Source organism: Oryctolagus cuniculus, chromosome 8, assembly GCF_051225735.1.
Source record: "Oryctolagus cuniculus isolate XC-2025 breed Fujian yellow rabbit chromosome 8, ASM5122573v1, whole genome shotgun sequence".
In the NCBI taxonomy this organism is placed as follows: domain Eukaryota; kingdom Metazoa; phylum Chordata; class Mammalia; order Lagomorpha; family Leporidae; genus Oryctolagus; species Oryctolagus cuniculus.
Window position 1 is genome coordinate 94,710,571 of NC_142874.1, and position 19,825 is coordinate 94,730,395.

Consider the following 19,825-nt stretch of genomic DNA (forward strand, 5'->3'; position numbering starts at 1 on the left):
CCCTGCACCCACATGGGAGACCCAGAAGAAGCTCCTGGCTCCTGGCTCCTGGCTCCTGGCTCCTGGCTCCTGGCTCCTGGCTTCAGGTCAGCGCAGCTCTCGCCATTGGCGACCAATTGGAGAGTGAACCATTGGATGGAAGACCTCTCCCTCTCTCTCTCTGCCTCTCCTCTCCGTGCAACTATGACTCTCAAATAAATAAATAAATAAGTAAATCTTAAAAAAAAAGAAGATCAGATGAAATGACTTTTAACTGCAAGAACATTTGAGTTAACCTTCACCACACACTCTTGTTTCAGACCAAGGTGGCCCAGAAGAAAGAAGGTGGAGAAAACAGGACAGAAAAGGAGACAAATCAAAAGTATTTTGGCATCAGCATTTTCAGAGCATCCATTGAATGCTACGAAAAGGAAAAGGAGCGTGCTTATTTCTGATGAAAATACAAGCAAACAAGACACAGTAGCTTCCTTTTAAAATCGAGAAATGTGTGCTAACGATAACCATTCTTAAAGGCTGACGGGTTGCCAAGTTGAATAAGTTTCAAACAAGGAAATCACACATTTTGTTCCAGAAAGGTGAATGTACTGTTAGTTAAAAGGAAATTAGAGTTGTAGCTGATGAAGAGGAGTGGGAGAAACTGGGATTAAAGCAATTATCTTTATAACTGGAAATACAAATCTCAGGGTCTGTAATAAATATTTAATGCTATTGATTTTTATTTAAACAAAATGTATCCAGTCAATTAGATTAAAACTAGATCTCACCTGAGAGCAGGTGAGAGAGCAAGTGTAACATATGGGATGGGGGTGGTGAGGTTGAGCCCTGGGCTGACTGGAAGTGGAGAAGAGCTTCAGCATGAAACATTTGGCATTGTAATGGGCACCAGGCAACAGTGCGTGTTCAGTGACACCTCTTCAATGAATGCAAACCCACAAGGAAATGTGGCTCATTTATTCAAAAAGTTAGCCATTTATAAGGTATGTCATTTGAAGCATTCTATTTAATTCTTAGCAAGCCTCTAAACAGTGCCTTGTTACCTGCGTTTTGCTCCTTGGAAATTTGCTCAAGGTCTGATAGGTAACAAATGAGCCCTAACGTGAACGTGGAGTACCAGGGCTACAGGGGCTTCCAAGAAGTCGTCTGGTTCCCACCCCACCCTCCGCACTCTCCTAGAGAACTAGTTCCTACTAGCCAGGGGCAGAGGAATACACTGCGGTTAACTCAGTAGCTTCAGCTTATCTTTCAGCGCTGGAGGTCCCCTGCACCAGGCTGACGTCATTGTTGACAGGCCTCCGTGCCTTCTGGAGGCCCTGGGGCAGAACCTGCTTCCTTGTCTTCTGCATCTAGAGGTGGCGTACATTTTCAGTCATGGCTTCTTCCTCGACTTCAAAGCCAGCAACACAGCAACCCCTCTCTGCCCTCTGCCTCCAGCTCGCTCTGCTTCTACCTCTCCCTCCTAAAGAATTACACTGAGGTTACCTACCCTGCAACTACACCGGGGGCTCACAGACATTATCCTGGATCCTCTCTTCACCTAAGGATCCTTAATTTAAAGGCATCGTCAAAGTCCCTTTTGCCATTAACAGAAAATAGCCATGGGCTCTGGGAACTAGGAAAGGCACATCTTTGGGGTAGGGGCTGTTATTCCACCTGCCACAGGTGGCAGGTGGCAGGAGAATGCACCCAGCGACTGCACACAAGTGGGCCTCTGTGCTTCCTCTAGCCTTCCTCAGCCTGGAGTGAGCGGTGGTGCTAAGGGAAAGGTGGTGGGTCCGAGCAGATGGTGTATTGTGGGACATCTCATAATCGCCTCCATCATCATGACAATTTCTATAAAGCACATCCTTTTATAAAAGTCTGTATATACTTTTATGTACATAAAAATGGAACAAAAAGATGCTTATTTTGGCCCAAAAATATTTTAGAAATCCGTGCATAACACTCAGAGTATTCATTTTCCATGAACTTTTTGCAGATGCCACATATACCCTCCTGGTCTGTTTCGCTGGAGACCTTTATTGCTTATATTCTCTTCCTTGGCTCTCTCAGTGTGAGAGTTTGCTAGGGTTAGGAATGTAGACTTCCACAGTCTCTAGCTCATGTCTGATGTAATGACATGATCACTGCATTTCATGTCAATTGATCATTTGCCTCAAAATACTTGATAAATGTCATTCACCTACATAGTACACCTCCATACACAAAGGTATGCATATTAAATTTTTATTCTTCCTCTCCCACCCCAAAAGAATTATAATATAATAGTAATATAAAAGGAAAATTATGAAGTTGAGTTCATTTACTTAAAAAATTAAAACATTCATAAAATATAATTATTTTCTATAACAGAACATTTACGAAATACTTTTACAAGAGAATGGGATATCCCTTGTGTCCCATCCAACCCAAAGATAAAAATAAAACAAATATACTTCTGCAAAGAAAACTATAGATAATGAATACAGGTTATAAAGAAGAGGCAAATGACAAAAGGAATTTTTCCCTGCTTATTTTACTCTAGGGTATAAAAACCCCTCAACCAAAATAATTTCCATTAGAATATTGTGTGGGTCTTGTTTAAGTGGGATCACCTGAGCCAGGACGATACTCTTCACTATACCAAACGATCAGAGGAAAGAGCTCAAGCAAGACTTTAAAAGAGGAATTTGAATTGCGGATGATATGGCTAGCGTTTAATGGACATTCCGATTGTTCTTTTACCTGGTGGCAAAGCTATCCACTATCTCTCTACTCTCACTCTTTCCCAGACCATTCCCCATCATTCCTCTCCTTCCCCCCAGCATCTGCTGTATACACCCTGGTTATTCCAAACCTCTTTCCTCAAAGCAGCTGTACCTAAAGGAACACTATTCAAGCTGGACCCACCACTCACTTCCCATGCAACCTGAGGAAAGTTTCCAAACTCTGTTACTTTCCAAAAGGGAACGATAATACCAATGCTAAAATATATAAAGAAAAATAAAACACTATAAAAGTTAACAACAGAAGCGATCTAATTCCGACTGAGTGTTAGGAAAATATTCTCCAAGACTGTGATGTTTACAATTAAACTAAAAAGAGTTAACAATTCTACATAAACTCTTCCAGAAAATATAAGAGGGATAAATACTATATAAATCATTTGGGAAACACTGTCTTGATATCAAAACTAGACAAAGATATTACAAAAAAAAATCTTCAGACAATAATCCCTCATGAAATAGAAGCAAAAGCTTTCAACAAAATTTTAGGAAATTTAATTTAGGGATATAAAAAGCTAACACATTATGATCAAATACATCAGAAAATGGAAAATGGTTCAACATTTTAAAATCAATAGATGTAATTCACCAAGTCAACAGATTACAGCAGAAAAACCTATAATCATCTCAAAAGAAGTAGAAAAATATTTGACAAAATTTAACATCCACTCATGATAAAACCTCAGCAAACAAGGAATAGTGGAAAAACTCCCTCTACTTAATAGGAAGCATCTCTGAAGAATCTGTAGCTGACTTCACAGTTAATAATGCAAGGCTGGAAGTTTGCCCCTGAATGTGCAAACAGAGCAAGGATGTTCTCTCTTACCATTCATAGCCAACTTTGTACCCCAGTCCTTCTCAGTGCAATAAAGGAAAGAAAAGCTAACAGGAAGGTATACAGATGAGAATGAATGGAATAAAATCTAAACTTCTTTATTTTCAGACAAAATGAATGCTTATAGAGACAATCTCAAAGGATTTACAAAAAAAAAGAACTTAGTACAACTAATAAGCAATGTTAGTAAGGTGAAAGAAACAAGGTCATTTTTTGTACCTTGAATTTCTGTATTTCTATATGATGTTTCAGTATTTCTCAGTATTTCCATTGTTTTCTATATGCCAGCAACAGCAATGGGAAATCAAAATTTTAAATTGGATCAAAAAGAATGAAATACTTAGCTATAAATCTAACAAAAATAGATGCAGTTTCTATACACCAAAAACTATAAACCTCTAATGAAAGAAATCAAGGACATGATTGTTGGAAAACTCAATAGAGTTAAGATGCAAATCTCCCCAAACTTCTCTGGATTCAGTGCAACTCTATTCAAATCCCAGCATTCATTTCCTTTTGAAATTCACAGACTCATTCTAAATTCATATGAAAAGCACAGGAATGAGAAAGTCAAAATGCTTTTGAAAAGGGGCAAAACAAATTTAGAAGATGCAGGTGATCTGATTTTTAGACCTCTAAGACACTGTAACATTGCTAGAAGGATAGACAAACAGATGAATGCAACAGAATAAACTGCAGAAATAGAATGATGGACTATATGGTCCATTGATTTTTCACAACGATCCAAAAACAATTAATTGTAGAAAATTTAGTCTTTTAAGAATGATGCTGAAACAATTGGACACTTATGTGCATAATATATGAGAGATCTTCAAAAAAGTTCCTGGAAAGAGACAGGCATTTTGGTCTAACAGATTAAGCCTCAGCCTGCAATGCCAGCATCCCATATGGGTGTCTGTTCTTTTCGCTTTCTAGCTGTTCCACTTTCCATCTAGCTCCCTGCTAATGCACCTAAAAAAAGTGGCAGAAGATGGCCCACTTGGGCCACTGCCACTTATGTGGAAGATCCAGATGGAGTACCAGGCTCCTTGCTTCAGGATATGTTTCTCTCAGCCCTGGCCACTGTGGCCAACTGGGTTGTGAACCGGCAGATATAAGATCTCTCTGTCTCTAGTCCTCTTTCTCTGTAACTCTACCTTTCAAATAAATAAATAATTCCTTTTTTTAAAAGTTCATAGAAAATGAGTATTCTCACAAAACTATGCGTGGATTTAAAAATTTTTCACACCAAAGATAAAATTCTCTTTAAATTTCATTTTTCCACTTCTTGAGTTTCCTCAATACAACAAAGTAACTCAATAGAGCTCATGTTTAAGTATAAAAGTGTTAAATTTAGAAAAACACAGTAAATATCTCTATGACCTTGATTTTGGAAAAATTTCTTAGATAACAAAAACATGACCCATAAACATGAAAAGTTAAACTTTATCACAATTTAAATTTTTTGTTGAAAAGACACTGGTAGAATACAAACAAAAACCACAGACTTGCAGAAAATATTTTTAAAACACGTATCAGATAAAGGACTTATATTCAAAACACATAATGACCTCTCACGCCTCAGTAGTATGAAAACAAGCAATTCAATAAAAATACATGGACAAAATATTTGAATATACTCAGATAAATAAGTCTGCAAGCCAATTCTAAAGATTGCGAGTAAACTCACAAAAACATGTTAAACACTGCCAATCCTCAAGGAAATTAAAATGAAATCCACCAGGAGATACCATCACATTCCTATTAAAAGGGATATGGGGTCCAGAGTAGTCAGGGAAATGGATCGGAATAAATAAGCTAGAAAATTGTTCACAATTGCTGCCTCTAGTCCTGCATCTTAACTCCATCCCTTCATATGCCAGTCCAGCACAGCCACTTTCCCGTAATGCACCAGTCTCCGCCCTTACCAAGAAGGAGGGGGCATGATGATGAATATGTGTGCATAAAGTCCACGTGAAGATATGAGGAAATACCCAGAAGGCCTCTCGTGCAGTCATTCTGACTCCTGCCTCCAGCTTCCTGCCGGTGCAGGTCTGGGAGACAGTGGTGATAATCAAGTGGCTGTGTTCTTCCCATTGTATTGAGCTCTGGTTTCCAGCTTCAGCCTGGTCCAGTCCTGGCTGTTGCAGGCATTTAGAGAGTAAACAGTAGGAGTGCTCTCTCTTTTCCTCCGTCTCAAGTAAATATTTTTTTAGAAGTAGATACTTCATAAAATCTTCAAGAAATAAATGAATAAATGTTAGAGAGCCTATAAAGCAACAGAAGGCCTCATACTTTATTGGTAGATGTCTAAAAACTGTACAATCTCTGCAGAGGATAATTGGTCAAGGTCTACATTTTCATTTTTATACAGTAACAAAGAAGTGCCTTCTGTGAGAACTTATCTTACGCATGTACTTGCCCTCATTCAAAGTGACTTGTGAATAAAATCATTTATTAAAGCACTGCATGTCATGGCAAAATCTGTAAATAAGCAAGACCTCTGTCTGTAAGTTGCTGGTAGAATAAAAATCTATAAAGCAGACCACTCTGTAGTTGGAAGAGGGAGAGAGGGAGAGAGAGAGGAAGAGAGAGAGAGGAAGAGAGAGAGAGATAAAACTGCTTATAAGAAAGTGTCTCTAGATAAATTGTCAGTGTGGAAAAGGCAATGTGGAGAACATAATATTTCCCTCTCAGGCAAAAAAATTAAAATAGGAATATATATTAATATGTGTGTGTATTTCCATAAAGAAAATTTAGAAGAATACATAAAATCTTGTAAAACTGTATACTTCAGGAGTGGGTGGCATGAAATGAATACTGGAGTAAGAACTTGATTTTTTCAGTCATGTGACTGTATTACCTTTTTTCCAATTTTAATTTTTTAAAATATTTATTTTGTTTATTCAGAAGGCAGTTGTGGGGGTGAGGGGGTCAGGGATAGTTCTCTGATCTGCTGGTTTACTTCCCAAATGGCCACAATGGCCAGGATTGGGGCACCTGAAGCCAGGAGCCAGGAACCATGAGGGTCTCCCACATGGACAGCAGGAGACCAAGCACTTGGGCCATTTCTTGCTGCTTTTCCAGGTGCATCAGAAGGGAACTGGGTGAAAAGTGGAGCAGGGACTTGGGTCATCTTCCTCTGCCCTCTAGGTACTTCGGCAGGAAGCTGGATCAGAAGCAGAGCAGCTGGAACTCAAACCAGCACTCCAATTCAGGATGCCCATGTCACAAGTGGTGACAATCTGTGTGTCACAATGCAAGCCCCTCATTTTTTAATTTAGAAATTGGTTGTTTGTTTATTTTGAAGTCAATTCTTTTTACTAATTTTTTTCCTATTTTTACTTTTCTGCTTCAGTAACACTTCTCCTGGATTACTTAAGAGTAATATGGGGGCGGGGGGGGGGGGTGCTGGCACTGTGGCGTAGTGGGTAAAGCTGCCGCATGCAGTGCTGGCATCCCACATGGGCACCAGTTTGAGTCCTGGCTGCTCTTCTACCAATCTAGCTCTCTGCTACGGCCAGGGAAAGCAATGGAAGATGGCCCAAGTCCTTGGGCCCCTGTACCCATGTGGGAGACCCAGAAGAAGCTCCTGGCTCCTGCCTTTGGATCGGCCCAGCTCCTGCCATTGCAGTCAACTGGGGAATGAACAAGCAGATGGAAGACCTCTCTCTCTCTCTCTCTCTCTCTCTCTCTCTCTCTCTCCCGGTGTTTCTCTCCCTCTCTCTGCCTCTGCCTCTCTGTAACTCTGCCTTTCAAGTAACTAAGATAAATCTCTTTTTTAAAAGAGTAATATAGGCCAGTGCCATGGCTCAATAGGCTAATCCTCCGCCTGTGGCGCAGGCACACGGGGTTCTAGTCCCGGCTGGGGCGCCGATTCTGTCCCTGTTGCCTCTCTTCCAGTCCGGCTCTGCTGTGGCCCGGGAATGTAGCGAAGGATGGCCCAAGTCCTTGGGCCCTGCACCCCATGGGAGACCAGGAGAAGCACCTGGCTCCTGGCGTTGGATCTGCACGGTGCGCCGGCCACAGCACGCCGGCCAGTGCGGCCACTGGAGGGTGAACCAACGGAAAGGAAGACCTTTCTCTCTGTCGCTCTCTCTCACTGTCCACTCTACCTGTCAAAAAATAAAAAATAAATAAAATAAAAAATTAAAAGAATAATATAAAAAGAATCATTATTTTAAAAATGATTTTATAGTCATATTTGTGAGATTACACCTACATTATTGCCTGAAAGGATGTCTATAATAGTATCCATCCAAAATCAGTACCCTGAATGAAAAAAACAAAATATATTACTGATCTGTGGGATTTTTAAAAAGCAACTATTTAAACAGAGAACACATTAAGAGTACTTTTTAAGAAATTTATTGATTTTTTTACAGGCAGCAATATTTCCATAATGGATAGACTCAAAAATGGACTGAGCATGAATTTTTTAGTTGACTATAGATGGGAAAGTAGAGCTTCCAAGAAAGCTGTTTGATGATATGTAAATTGAAAAGAAAGACAAGATGTCAAGTATATTTTCAGAATTGTAATATAACTTGTTGGTAGATCAATAAAAATATAACATCAAATAATAAAAATACTGCTTTACTGTTTGCTATTTATTTTATGCAATGTAGTCATTATTCAACTGCAGAATAGGTAATTTTTTTTAATTTAAAAAAGTTTTTTTTGACAGGCAGAGTTAGACAGTGAGAGAGAGAGAGAGAAAAAGGCCTTCCTTCCATTGGTTCACCCCCCAAAATGGCTGCTATGGCCGGCGCACTGCGCTGATCCAAAGCCAGGAGCCAGGTGCTTCCTCCTGGTCTCCCATGCAGGCGCAGGGCCCAAGCACTTGGGCCATCCTCCACTGCCTTCCCGGGCCACAGCAGTCCCCTAATTCTATAGCAAGTACACTTTTTGTTATTCATTATGTGCAGAGTAAAATCTATAACCATCCTGAGAAATCCATCATGTACTACAGGAGAACGTGAACAAACTCATTCAGATGTGCATGTAGGATGATCATTGTTGACTTGTCTGTTAATACATACCAATTTAATTGCCGGAAGCTTAACATATATTATATCATTGAATCTTCCGTATTACAGATGAAGAAGCTGGACTCAACAGAGAAGCTAATTTTATACTGCCTATTTGTGCCAAAGCGAGAATTTGAAGGCCAGGCTGACTGACTTAGACTCTGAGGCCAAAGCATTAAGAATGTGTTGCCCTGCCACCATTCAGAAATGAACCCTGGTTCATAAGCCTGCAGTATACAGACATCTAAGCCAGCTGCACAGGAAAGTACGTGATGTTGTATGTGAACACGGTAATTCCCACTTCCTGCTCCACCTGGATGTGCTGCATCAGTAACGTCACACACCTGCATGCAGGTCGGTGTACTTGCAGCTATACTGACATCTCCTGAAAGTCAGCTGCAGCATTTTATGATTTAGCTGCTCTGCCACAATATGTATCATCTATAAAAATAGTTTCCAGTCACCAGCACAATATTTCACAAACCAATTCAATGTTTTAAAATCTATTTTATGATATAATTATAGAGGAAGACATGAATATATGCATAATTCAATTTACCCTCTCTAGTAAATCTGGAAGCAATAAGAGGTATATATCTTTCAGTATTACTCTGATCCAAACACGTTGTTTCCAAATAAAGTTTTCCTTAGCCAGTTACTTTAAATGTATTTTACATCAGCCCTTTCATTGTTACATTATGAGCTTCATTCCATCAGGGCTGGAGATAATTCAAGATTTGACAATGTCTCAGGTTTATAAAAACAGGATTTAATTTTTATGTAATACAGTCTTCTCTGAAATCCATAGCCATTTGTCATTTTATGGGCTAGGCCCAAGAGCTAAGAACCACACAGGATGGAGAAGAGTCATTAGGGCCATCACGTGTGACATAGCTTGCCAGCTGGGAACTAACCCGCCTTACCTCAAGGCCACGTCTTGCCCATAGCAGGTGCTCAATGAACATCTTCTCATTTCTTGCCCTGGAAGTACTTTTACAAGTGTTCAAGTGGTCTCGTGGTTTATTCTCTTTACCTAAAACAGATGCCTCTCAAGTGCATGTGGTACACATCACCTGAGAGTCTTGATAAAAAGCAGAAATTCTGTTTCCGTGGCAGAAACTGAGATTCTGCATTCCTACAAGCTCCTGAGTGGAAAGCACGCCAGTGGCCCATGAAACACTGAGCAGCAAGGCTGTAAATGCGTCTTCAGCACACCATAGAATTTATATCGTTGTCGTCTTGTAGCACCCTCAACCTGGAACTTTATTACAATGCGGTGGTTTCAATGTGTGCCCCAAAGTTCCCGTGTTAGAAACTTGATGCCACAGTACCTAAAAGTGGGGCCTTCCAGAGGGGCTTAGCGGGGCTGCCATTGCGGCTTAGCAGGTAAAACCACCACCCGCAACCCAGCAGTGCATGTGGGTTCTTGTTTATGTCCCGCTTGCTCAACTTCTGATTCAGCTCCCTGTTCACGGCCTGGCAAAAGCAGCCTAAGATGGCTCAAGTGTCTGGGCCCCTGCTACCCATGTCAGAGGCCCGGATGAAGCACCTGGCTTCTGGCTTTGGCCTGGCTTCTCAGACCTGGCCATTGTGGCCATCTGGTGAGTGAACCAGCAGAGGGAGATTTCTCTCTCTCTCTCTCTCTCTCTCTCTCTCTCTCTTTCTAATAAATAAATAAATCTTAAAAAACAATAAAAAAGAAGTAATTAAGCCATGAGTGCTCTGTCTTCGTGAATGGATTCATGCTGTTAACACAGGTTTGGGTTAGTTTTCACAAGAGTGGTTACTGATAGAATGAATGATAAGATCAGCCCCCTTTCTCTTTCTCTCTCTCTCTCTCTCCCCCTTTCACCTTCTGCCATGGATGACACAGCAAGAAGGCCCTTGCTAGATGCAAGTCCCTCTGCCTTGAACTCCCTAGCCACCAGAACCAATAGAAACCTCTGTTCTTTCTAAATTATCAGATCTTAGGTGTTCTGTTTTACCAGTCCAAAACCGATTGAGACACCACTCTTAACAATCTTGTGGGATTTTCTATATAGATCTTTCTAAACTATAATGTTTAGAGCAGGGACTAAAGTTATCTGGCTTTCTGTTGCATCCTCAGCACCTAACATAATGAATACTCAATACTTACTCAAAGTCAGGCAGATGAATGAACACGTACAAAGATGCACTTTTATACACACCGCTGAGCACATGTAAATACTCTCCTAGTTACTTGTTCATGGAAATGTCATCAGGGCACTGGGGATTTTGCAAAGTCAGAGCAAAATTCATCGTTATAATCATGGTTAACATTTGTGGGATGCATTATCTATTCGCACATTGAATCTTCCCTATAACCCTGTGAGGTAAGATTACTCTAGATCTTATGTTAAAGGTGGTGCAAAAATATTAATCCCTTGTCCAAAGTGGCAAAGCTAGTGTCATTGCTGGAATACGAATCTAGGCATTTGAGCTCCACAGCCCATGCACCTAACTACTGCACCCTGCGGAAGAAAACACGGAATCACTCTGACTTAGTCAGGCTTTGTAACCTTAATGTAACTTCACAACTACAGACTGAGGGTTAGACTCCATTCTAAAGACTACCCTGCAGAACCCTCTATGTAGGCAACACGGGGGCACGCTTGGATTCCATTCTCTTTCGAGAAACCCCACAGGTGTATTCCATGCAGTAATGTGAGGTTCTGCTGGCACACAAATGTGAATGACAAAAGCTGTACAAGGCCAGTCTTCCCAGATGGTTGCCTGGGGCAGAGAGGGGAAAGGGTGAAAGGTACAACACCGACTGGACTACCTAACTTTATTTTCCTCTCCAATATCTTCACCCATTTAAGAATTCCAGAGATTTGTGTGCCATGGTGGTATTCTCAAAGTGGAGGCTTGCAAAAAATTTAAGATGCATCCGCAGAAAAACATCAAGAACCTATGCCATGTTCCTGGCTGACATTCTCAGATATAAGCACTGAACTTCTAAATCTTTTTCATAATTAGGGAAAAGCAGATGTTATGTGCATTTGAACATATCGGTTTTCTTTATTTAAAGAGAGATAATACGTACCATTGTTTATAAAGAGAAGTAAATCATACAACTATTTTAAGAGATAAGTCACTATGGTAACCATTCCTCTGCTTAAATTTAGAGAGGCAATGCCTTCTGCTACTGGAAGATTCTTTCACCTTTTAGTCGTAGATATTACAATGTCATTGTAGATTGGGCCTTGCATTTGTCTGATACTAAATAAGTCTCCATATTGCCTTACTTAATGGTAAATACTATGTCATTTTAAAATTTTTTGAAAGATTTTATTTATTTGAGAGGTAGAGTTACAGACAGAGGGAGAGACAGAGAGAAAGGTCTTCCTTCCATTGGTTTATTCCCCAAATGACCGCTACGGCTGCAGCTGTACCAATCCGAAGCCAGGAGCCAGGTACTTCTTCCCAGTCTCCCAGGGGGTACAGGGGCCCAAGTGCTTGGGCCATTTTCCACTGCTTTCCCAGGCCACAGCAGAGAGCCGGATTGGAAGAGGAGCAGCCAGAACTAGAATTGGTGCCTATATAGGATGATGGCATCACAGTTAGAGGATTAACCTACTGTACCACAGTGCCAGCCCTAATCCTATATCATTTTATGGAATACCTAATATTGCCTATGTAATCATTAAATAAAAATCTTAATGGTTGAAGCATCTTCACAGACAAATAAAAATAGTAATGAATATTTCACCCAGAATGTTAGCAGAGGGTCATACGCATCTTGAGACAATTGGGTTGTTCTGTATTCAATAATTTCAATAGTCAGTAAATTTCATTTATTTCCAGAAAGTTATTTCATCAATTAATGGATGAAAATAACACATATAACTCTTTCACATAAGGATGACTTTTTAGTTGCATTCTTTTCTCTTTTTTAAAAGATTTTATTTATTTATTTATTTGAGAGCTAGAGTTACAAATAGTGAGACAGACAGACAGAAAGGTCTTCTATCCACTGGTTCACTCCTCAAATGGCTGCACTGGCCAGAGCTGTGCTGATCTGAAGCCAGGAGCCAGGAGCTTCTTCCAGGTCTCCCACATGAGTGCAGGGGCCCAAGGTCTTGGGCCATTTTCCGCTGCTTTCCCAGGCCATGGCAGAGAGCTGGATCAGAAGAGGAGCGGCCAGGCCTGGAACCAGCGCCCATATGGAATGCTGGCACCAAAGGTGGAGGCTTAACCTTCTGCACCACAGCACTGCCCCAGTCACATTATTTTACTATATACTACTGGAGATCTTCCTGCTTTCCCATACAGTGATGGTTGTATTACATTTTTAAAAAGTTTTCCTAATCAATGTCAAATGTTTTCAAGATTTCCTACAAACTGGCAAGACGATATTTTTGTTCTTAAATACTGCTAAATTACAGTATTTCTCTAATCTCTTTTAGCTCTTGGCTTGTTGTCTTGAATCAGAGAAGTACAGTGTCAGAATAATGATAGTAATGAGAATATCACTCGCTTAGCATTTCTATGCACCAGGTCTTGTTCTAAGCACTTTATGTGGGCACAAGATTGACAAATTTAGTACAACCCAATAAAGCCAGAGATCTTGGACTTTTAAAGATTGTCCATTTGCTTACAAAAGAAAAGACATTTGCCATTCATTAAATGAGGGCATTTCCAAAAGTTTGTGAAATTTTTAACTAAAAGAAAAGTTTATTTCAGTGCAAAAACTTGTGAAATCCATGTATAGCTTTTTCACAATACACAATTCCACGAACTTTGTGGAGGTCTCCTCATAAGAATTTCTATTTTAATTCTCCCAGAATCCTTATGAAAAAGACTGTGGTGTTGTATAGATCGCTTTCTGTCTCCTGTAAGTTCTTGACTCCACACTACAGATCAAGAAGCCTCATAACTTTTCCTCAGGTGTCACAGGGAATAACATGAAATGAGCAATATCCTGAATGTTAATATACTAATTAGAGTTCAGGAACAACAGCTCATACAGGACAAAGAGAAAATTGGCTGATGAAATACATAGTAAGTTGTCAGGCTCCAAATCACAAATGCACAAGAAACCAGCATTTCCTACGAGACATGAAAATAGCATTTCAATGTTTTGCAATTTCCATGATATTTTGACTTTACACCTTATGTGAGCAATACTATGAATATATTCTTTTTTAAAAAATTATTTTATTTTTAAAGGCAGAGTTACAGAGAGAGAGAGAGAGAGAAACAGAGACAGAGAGATCTTTCACCAGCCAGTTCATTCCCCAAATGGCCACAAAGGCCAGAGCTGGGCCAGGCCGAAGCCAGGCGCCAGGAACTTCTTCTGGGTCTCCCACATGGTTGCAAAGGCCCAAGCACTTGGGCCATCCTTTGGTGCTTTCCCAGGCACGTTAGCAAGGAGTTGGAGCAGAAGTCGAGCACCCAGAACTTGAACCAGCACCCATATAGGATGCCAGCACCGCAGGTGGGGCTTAACCCACTATGCCACAGCACCAGCTCTGTGAATAGTATATGTCTACCTGAGGGAGCCTACAACCTAAATACTCCCATTTACAACAGGGGATCACACAGTTGTCATTTGTCACTGCTACTTCTTTTCCTTCTTGTAAAAAGTGAATGAATACATCATGACAACAACCAAAAAGCAAGCATGCATACATTGGTGGATGAAAGGTGATCAAGTTATTTAACCAATTAGATTTTCTACTCATACTCAACCATTTTTTTCCAGTTAAGTGTGCCCACAAAGTACTTCTGCAGTATCAGCTGAAGAGACAGACTGAAGCAGCAACAAGATTTTATCATTGCATCTGATTAACTGCAGAAGTACACCAGTGTGAGAAAGTTCCAGTTATAAATTGACTAGTTCCACAACACTTTTAAAAACCGGATAGACTATGTCATCTCATCACAAGACCATTTTGGCATTTTATTTGCCCGAATTCTGTTCTCTGCTCATTTTTAAAAATCAGCTCTGTGCAACCCCGAAAAGATGCAAACAGGTGATAGAATGTGCTTAGAGGGTAAAAGATAAACAACGACAACGTAGATTTTAAAAAGGACAATCTTTCCTAATTATCCCAGGGATACGTCCTACATTATTCATTCCTAATGTCCTATAATTCCTTGGAGCAAGGCTTTTTCAGCCAGAAAGAATAGTATTCAAAGTGTTTTGTACGGAAGTAAATTGTTTTCTGCAGTAAAACCCCAAAAGGTTTGCAAAACTCCAGTTAGGTGAGCCAAGAGCAACCGTGACTTTCTAAAAGATCCAATAATATTTCTGGCCCAGCAAGAATATGTAGTTCACAAATTATGCCTAATTACACTAAGGAAATGGAAATGGGTAGCCTCTGACCAGTGTAGGTTCAGATCATTCATTTATGTAAATTCTCACAACTCTCCGTGGAGGCAGGTAAGGGGCAGCCTCATTAATAACACCGCCCAGATAAGAACAGGTGGCTCTGTGTCCTGCCCAGGGACATTCTGCCAGGCACTTGGGGCCCCACACCTGGCCGGGGTCCAATCCACTGGCCCTGAACACACTGGCCACCGAAACCACTTTTTCATGGGCTCACATGGGCTTAGTTTATTTTCCACTTTTCTGTTCTGGAGATGGAAGTGGAAACTGCTTTCAAAGATTGGCCCATCAGCCTCTGCTTCCCAAGCCGGCCTGACCTTCGGGCGGTGCAGCTGCCCAAGTCGGTTAAAAATGGACTGTCAAGCTGGTGTGTGTTTCTGTCGCTCTGCCCGCGAACGTCCTCCCACTGATCTGTTTATCACACTCTCCTTACCCCTTCTGTTGTTGTTTTTCTCACTAAGAGTTTTGAGCCTGGACAGCTGGGCCTGCTTTTCAAGGCCCTAACCTGCAGCTCCTGCTCCTGGCAATCCCGACGGGCCCCAGAAGCACCCCCTCCCTCCTGGCAGGCCCGCGGTTCCCTGCTCGGCCGCACCCCCACGGTCTAGGGGAATGCACGCTGCTACAGGTCCCCTCCTGCCGGCAAACCAAAGCACAAGAAAAAGAAAGCTTTGTAGCTTTGGAAGAAAAAAAGAAGTAGCTGGCTTCTTAGTTCCAGTAGATTGTCTCTTTCCAGGGCTGCTCTGGCCCTCTGTGGGCTCCGGTTCAGCTCGGTGCGTGAAGCCGCCCAGGGGTTATCCCGCATAGAGCACAAAACCCTTTTCTTTCCCCCCAAGCCCCTTTCAGATCGCCAAAGCCCAAGCTGCTTCCAGCAGGCTCCGCCAGGAACTTCAGCCTCCAGGGATGCAGTTGCTCCCGAGGACCTGGCGGGTGCAGGACGCGGCTCAGATCCCACTAACGGTTTTGTTGAGCTTCTTGGCAAACTCCCTGCGCTCTGGGGCCGGGCCCAAGGAGAAGAAGGCCAGACTCAAGTTTCCCGCGGAGAAAACGCATTCGTCACAGATGTAACGGCACGCAGGGTGCCGGGGAGGCCGCGCGTGCACGCGGGGATCAGGACCTCTTCCCAAAGCCCTGGAGAGCCCTCTAAGTGGAAAAAGAGGGCGAGCTCTGGGCGCGTGCGGGAGGGGACACCGTAACCCTTGGGGGGGGGCGACCGGGTTGGAGGCCAAAACTGAGTGCGCGAAGGTGCGCGCTGAATGTGGGTTTAAACCAAGGGTTGGAGGTGACACTGCAAAGCTTCAGGTCATCGTAACATCACACACACACACACATACACACACACACACACACACACAAACCATGCAATTGCAAAGAGCACGTATCTTAGCCAGGGCCGGGGCAGCTGAGAGCCGCACACTGGCGGAAGGGGTCTTATCAAAGGGTCCAGCTTAGTGGCCCAGGGGTGGCGGTCACCGTGCCCCGCGGTCTGCCCAGGAAACAGCAGGTGCGGGCCCAAGACCCAGGCTTATCTTCCACGCCCCGCCGCTTGCCCCGGGCCTCTGGAAGTGGCCAGGTTGAAATGCGACCCGACCCGGGGTGGCTGGGCGGGGCGCAGGCCGGGAGGGCGGTGCAGGTGGGCGGGCCGGAGCCCTGGGCAGGCAGCGGGACCTATAAAGCACTGCCTGCCCCACTGGCGGCGCTGCTTCGTGGAGCCTGCGCGGGGTGGGCGCGGGGCGAGCGGAGGCTGCTCGCGGCCCGGGTGCTCAGGGACTGCAGCGGAGCGGGGGCTCTTCGGGGCGTGCCTGCTGCGTCTGTGGACCTCACAGCCCTGCCGGAGAGCGCGTCGGCCCCCGCGAACCCCCGGCAGGTGAGCGCCGCCTTGGCCTTGGGAGGTGGCGGGGGAGGGGGAGAGCGGGGGGAGGGAGGATACCCGCGGGGCAAGTCACCTCCGAGTTTTGCTAACTTTGGAGTAAGTTGCAGGGTCTGACAGTAGCTGGCGTCCCCGCTCCCAGAGCTTTGGAAAGGAGTTGCAGCAGCCGGCTGCCCCTCCTTTGGAGAAGGGGTGCTGGACGCGGGGCGTTTTAGGAGCTCTGCACGTCTGGCCTGCTTTTGTAAATCTGTCCTCACCTCCTTTTCTCCCAGCACCTCGGAAAGGCCGTTCCTCCCCGCGAGGGAAACAGAGCCGTTGACTATGGTTGCAACCGGCAGTTTGAGCAGTAAGAACCCGGCCAGCATTTCAGAGTTGCTGGACCATGGCTACCACCCGGGGAGCCTGCTGAGTGGTGAGTTCCCGGATGCCCACTTCTCTCCCTTCCAGAAATCACAACTGCTCAATGTTTCTGATCCTGGGGCCTGCGACTTCACCTCCTTCTTCCATGGAAGAGGGCGCCCCCAAATTCTCTGGAAATCCCTTTCCAAACTTTTTAGCATCTGCCGTCCAAGACGGTGAGAAACAAAAGTAACCAAAATGAAGTCCCCGAGGGCAGCAGCGTTCTAATCTGCAGCTAATGGGCTCTCGGGGATGAAGTTCCTTTCTTTACGTGGTTGTGAAGCTAAGTGTACAATTCTGTACGTTTTAACAAATGTATTCACCCTTGTACCCAACATCATAACCCCCTCTGCCAAAATTCCTATGAGCCTTTTAGCCATTACTGGGTCACTACTCATTAGTTTTGCCTTTAGTTTCCTATACACGGAATCCTACAATTTAAGTTCCTTTCTCTCTAGTTTCGCTCCCGTAGTCTAATGTTGCTGAGATCTGTCCATGATTTTCCATCAGTGTATCTTTTTTAGTTACTGAGTAGGATTCCACTTGTGGATATACTCACTTTTCCGTTTTTAATGCTAGAAGGACATTTTTTCAACAGCACTGGTGTTGGGCTTATTGTCATTTGCAAGTTGCAGCAGCAGCAGTTTCTAAGTTAACACACTGCTGTGCCACTGTAGCGCTGTGTGAGCCCAGAAACATCGCTTGAACTCATTTAGAAGGTAAAGTGTTTGATGACCTAATGTCACAGGCCAAGCTCTAAACTTCTCTCTCTTCCACGTAGAAAAAAATGCAGAGCTCCTATCATCATTGTGGAGTGCGTTAGTTTCACTAAGTGGTGACCTCAGTGAATTACCTGAGGTGGAAAAGGGAACAAGTGAGGGTGAAGGCGGGTTAGGGAGGGCAGCCAGCCGGGCATCTGCCTGCGCCTGTTCCATTGATGTGTGCCGTGTGGCATCCCGCCAAGTTGTAGGATTAATTTGGGAGGTAGGTGACCAAATGCAGAGCTATCTCCTTCCCTTTGAGCAAATCTAATTTTGTTTCCCTTGTCCATTTTGTTTTGCTTGGCTAAGAAAAGCTACATAGGCAGTTATAAATAACTTCATGAACCTCAAAGGTCTTCTGCGCTCTGAGCACAAACTTTAATCAAAAAGATTGAAGCTCAGATTGGGAGCCATTCCAGTAAAGACTTCTAAAAGAAAGATGTAAACTTGATTACTCTGTGATATAGCTCATGAAGCTCACGATGGACTTGGTTAAGAGCAGTAGCAGAAATTGTGTTCCATGATACATGTATTCCTAGAGTTAGAGAAAAAACAGTTGCCAAACTGGGAAACCCCATAAACAGGTATCAAAAATAAATTAATAAAATAAATAAAATCCCTTGTACTTTGGGATCATCCCAAATGCACTTTCAGTGCGAAATCTTTATGATCACGTGAGTGCACACATATACATGTAAGGAAAAGAGTCTATATGCTATCTGCCCTATTTATCAAAACCTTTATTTCAGAGAGGAGGTTAAATGACTAGCTTTGTTACCTGGCTCGTTAACAGCAAAGGGAGATCAACAAACAAATAACCAGGATACTTGAGAGAGCTCATGGGAGACTGGAGTGAACTTCGATGCAGGAAACTTTGAAGCATGCGTAGTTATTTTACATTTTCCACCAAATTTTTGAAGACTGCCCCATAACCGACACGGGTAGACTGGGCAGCTAGAAGTAGTGTTGCTCTCTTACTGTATTTTTTTTTTAACATGAACGTTCCATTTCTACAGATTTTGACTACTGGGATTATGTTGTTCCTGAGCCCAACCTCAGCGAGGCGATATTTGAGGAGACAACCTGCCAGAATTTGGTTAAAATGCTGGAGAACTGTCTGTCCAAATCAAAGCAAACCAAACTCGGCTGCTCCAAGGTCCTCGTGCCCGAGAACCTGACACAGAGAATCGCTCAAGATGTCCTTCGGCTCTCCTCCACGGAGCCCTGTGGTCTCCGAGGTTGTGTTATACATGTGAACTTGGAAGTTGAAAGTGTGTGTAAAAAGCTGGATAGGATTGTGTGTGATTCTAGTGTGGTGCCTACTTTTGAGCTGACTCTTGTGTTTAAGCAGGAGAATTGCTCGTGGACTAGCTTCAGGGACTTTTTCTTCAGTAGAGGTCGGTTCTCATCCGGCATTAGGCGAACTCTGATCCTCAGCTCAGGATTTCGACTTGTTAAGAAAAAACTTTACTCAGTGATTGGAACGACAGTCATTGAAGAGCACTAACAAGGAATTGTTTTAAAGGGTCTTTCTGATTGGGTAATAAAGTTATGCAGCTGTTAAGTTCAAGTCACTTGTGGTTTTCCCTGCCCCAGAAGTAAGCCATGCTCTTTCTGTTGTACACACTCATAGCAATCCAGGCTTGATTTTGTAGCTTTTGAGAAGTGACCCAAGAAAGGGTGCATCTTCTGAATATATCACATTTCTCTGCAATGGAACAAGGAAGGGAAAGAAGCAAACCACTTCAATTTCATATTGGATTCTACCACCTGTTCCAGGTAGCCTTGCTAAAAGACTGTAGAAACCAGATTTGCC

General features: G+C 43.0%; 1 protein-coding gene across 3 annotated transcripts in view; it reads left to right on the forward strand.

Annotated features, from left to right (window-relative positions):
- The window catches only part of DDIT4L (DNA damage inducible transcript 4 like), a 382,966-nt gene extending 363,387 nt beyond the window's left edge, over positions 1 to 19,579 (forward strand). The window contains exons 1-3 of one of the 3 annotated variants that reach the window (XR_016212381.1): positions 16,054 to 16,846; positions 17,122 to 17,261; positions 17,707 to 18,625. Coding sequence is in view for 2 of the 3 variants with exons in the window: in XM_002716952.6 (XP_002716998.1) it covers positions 17,171 to 17,261; positions 19,026 to 19,516 (582 nt within the window). In the remaining variant the exon portion in view is untranslated. Of the gene's footprint in view, positions 1 to 16,053; positions 16,847 to 17,121; positions 17,262 to 17,706; positions 18,626 to 19,025 lie in introns of those variants that run through there. The other 2 variants (XM_002716952.6, XM_089303021.1) reach the window with 2 other exon arrangements.
- Positions 19,580 to 19,825: the final 246 nt, after the last annotated feature.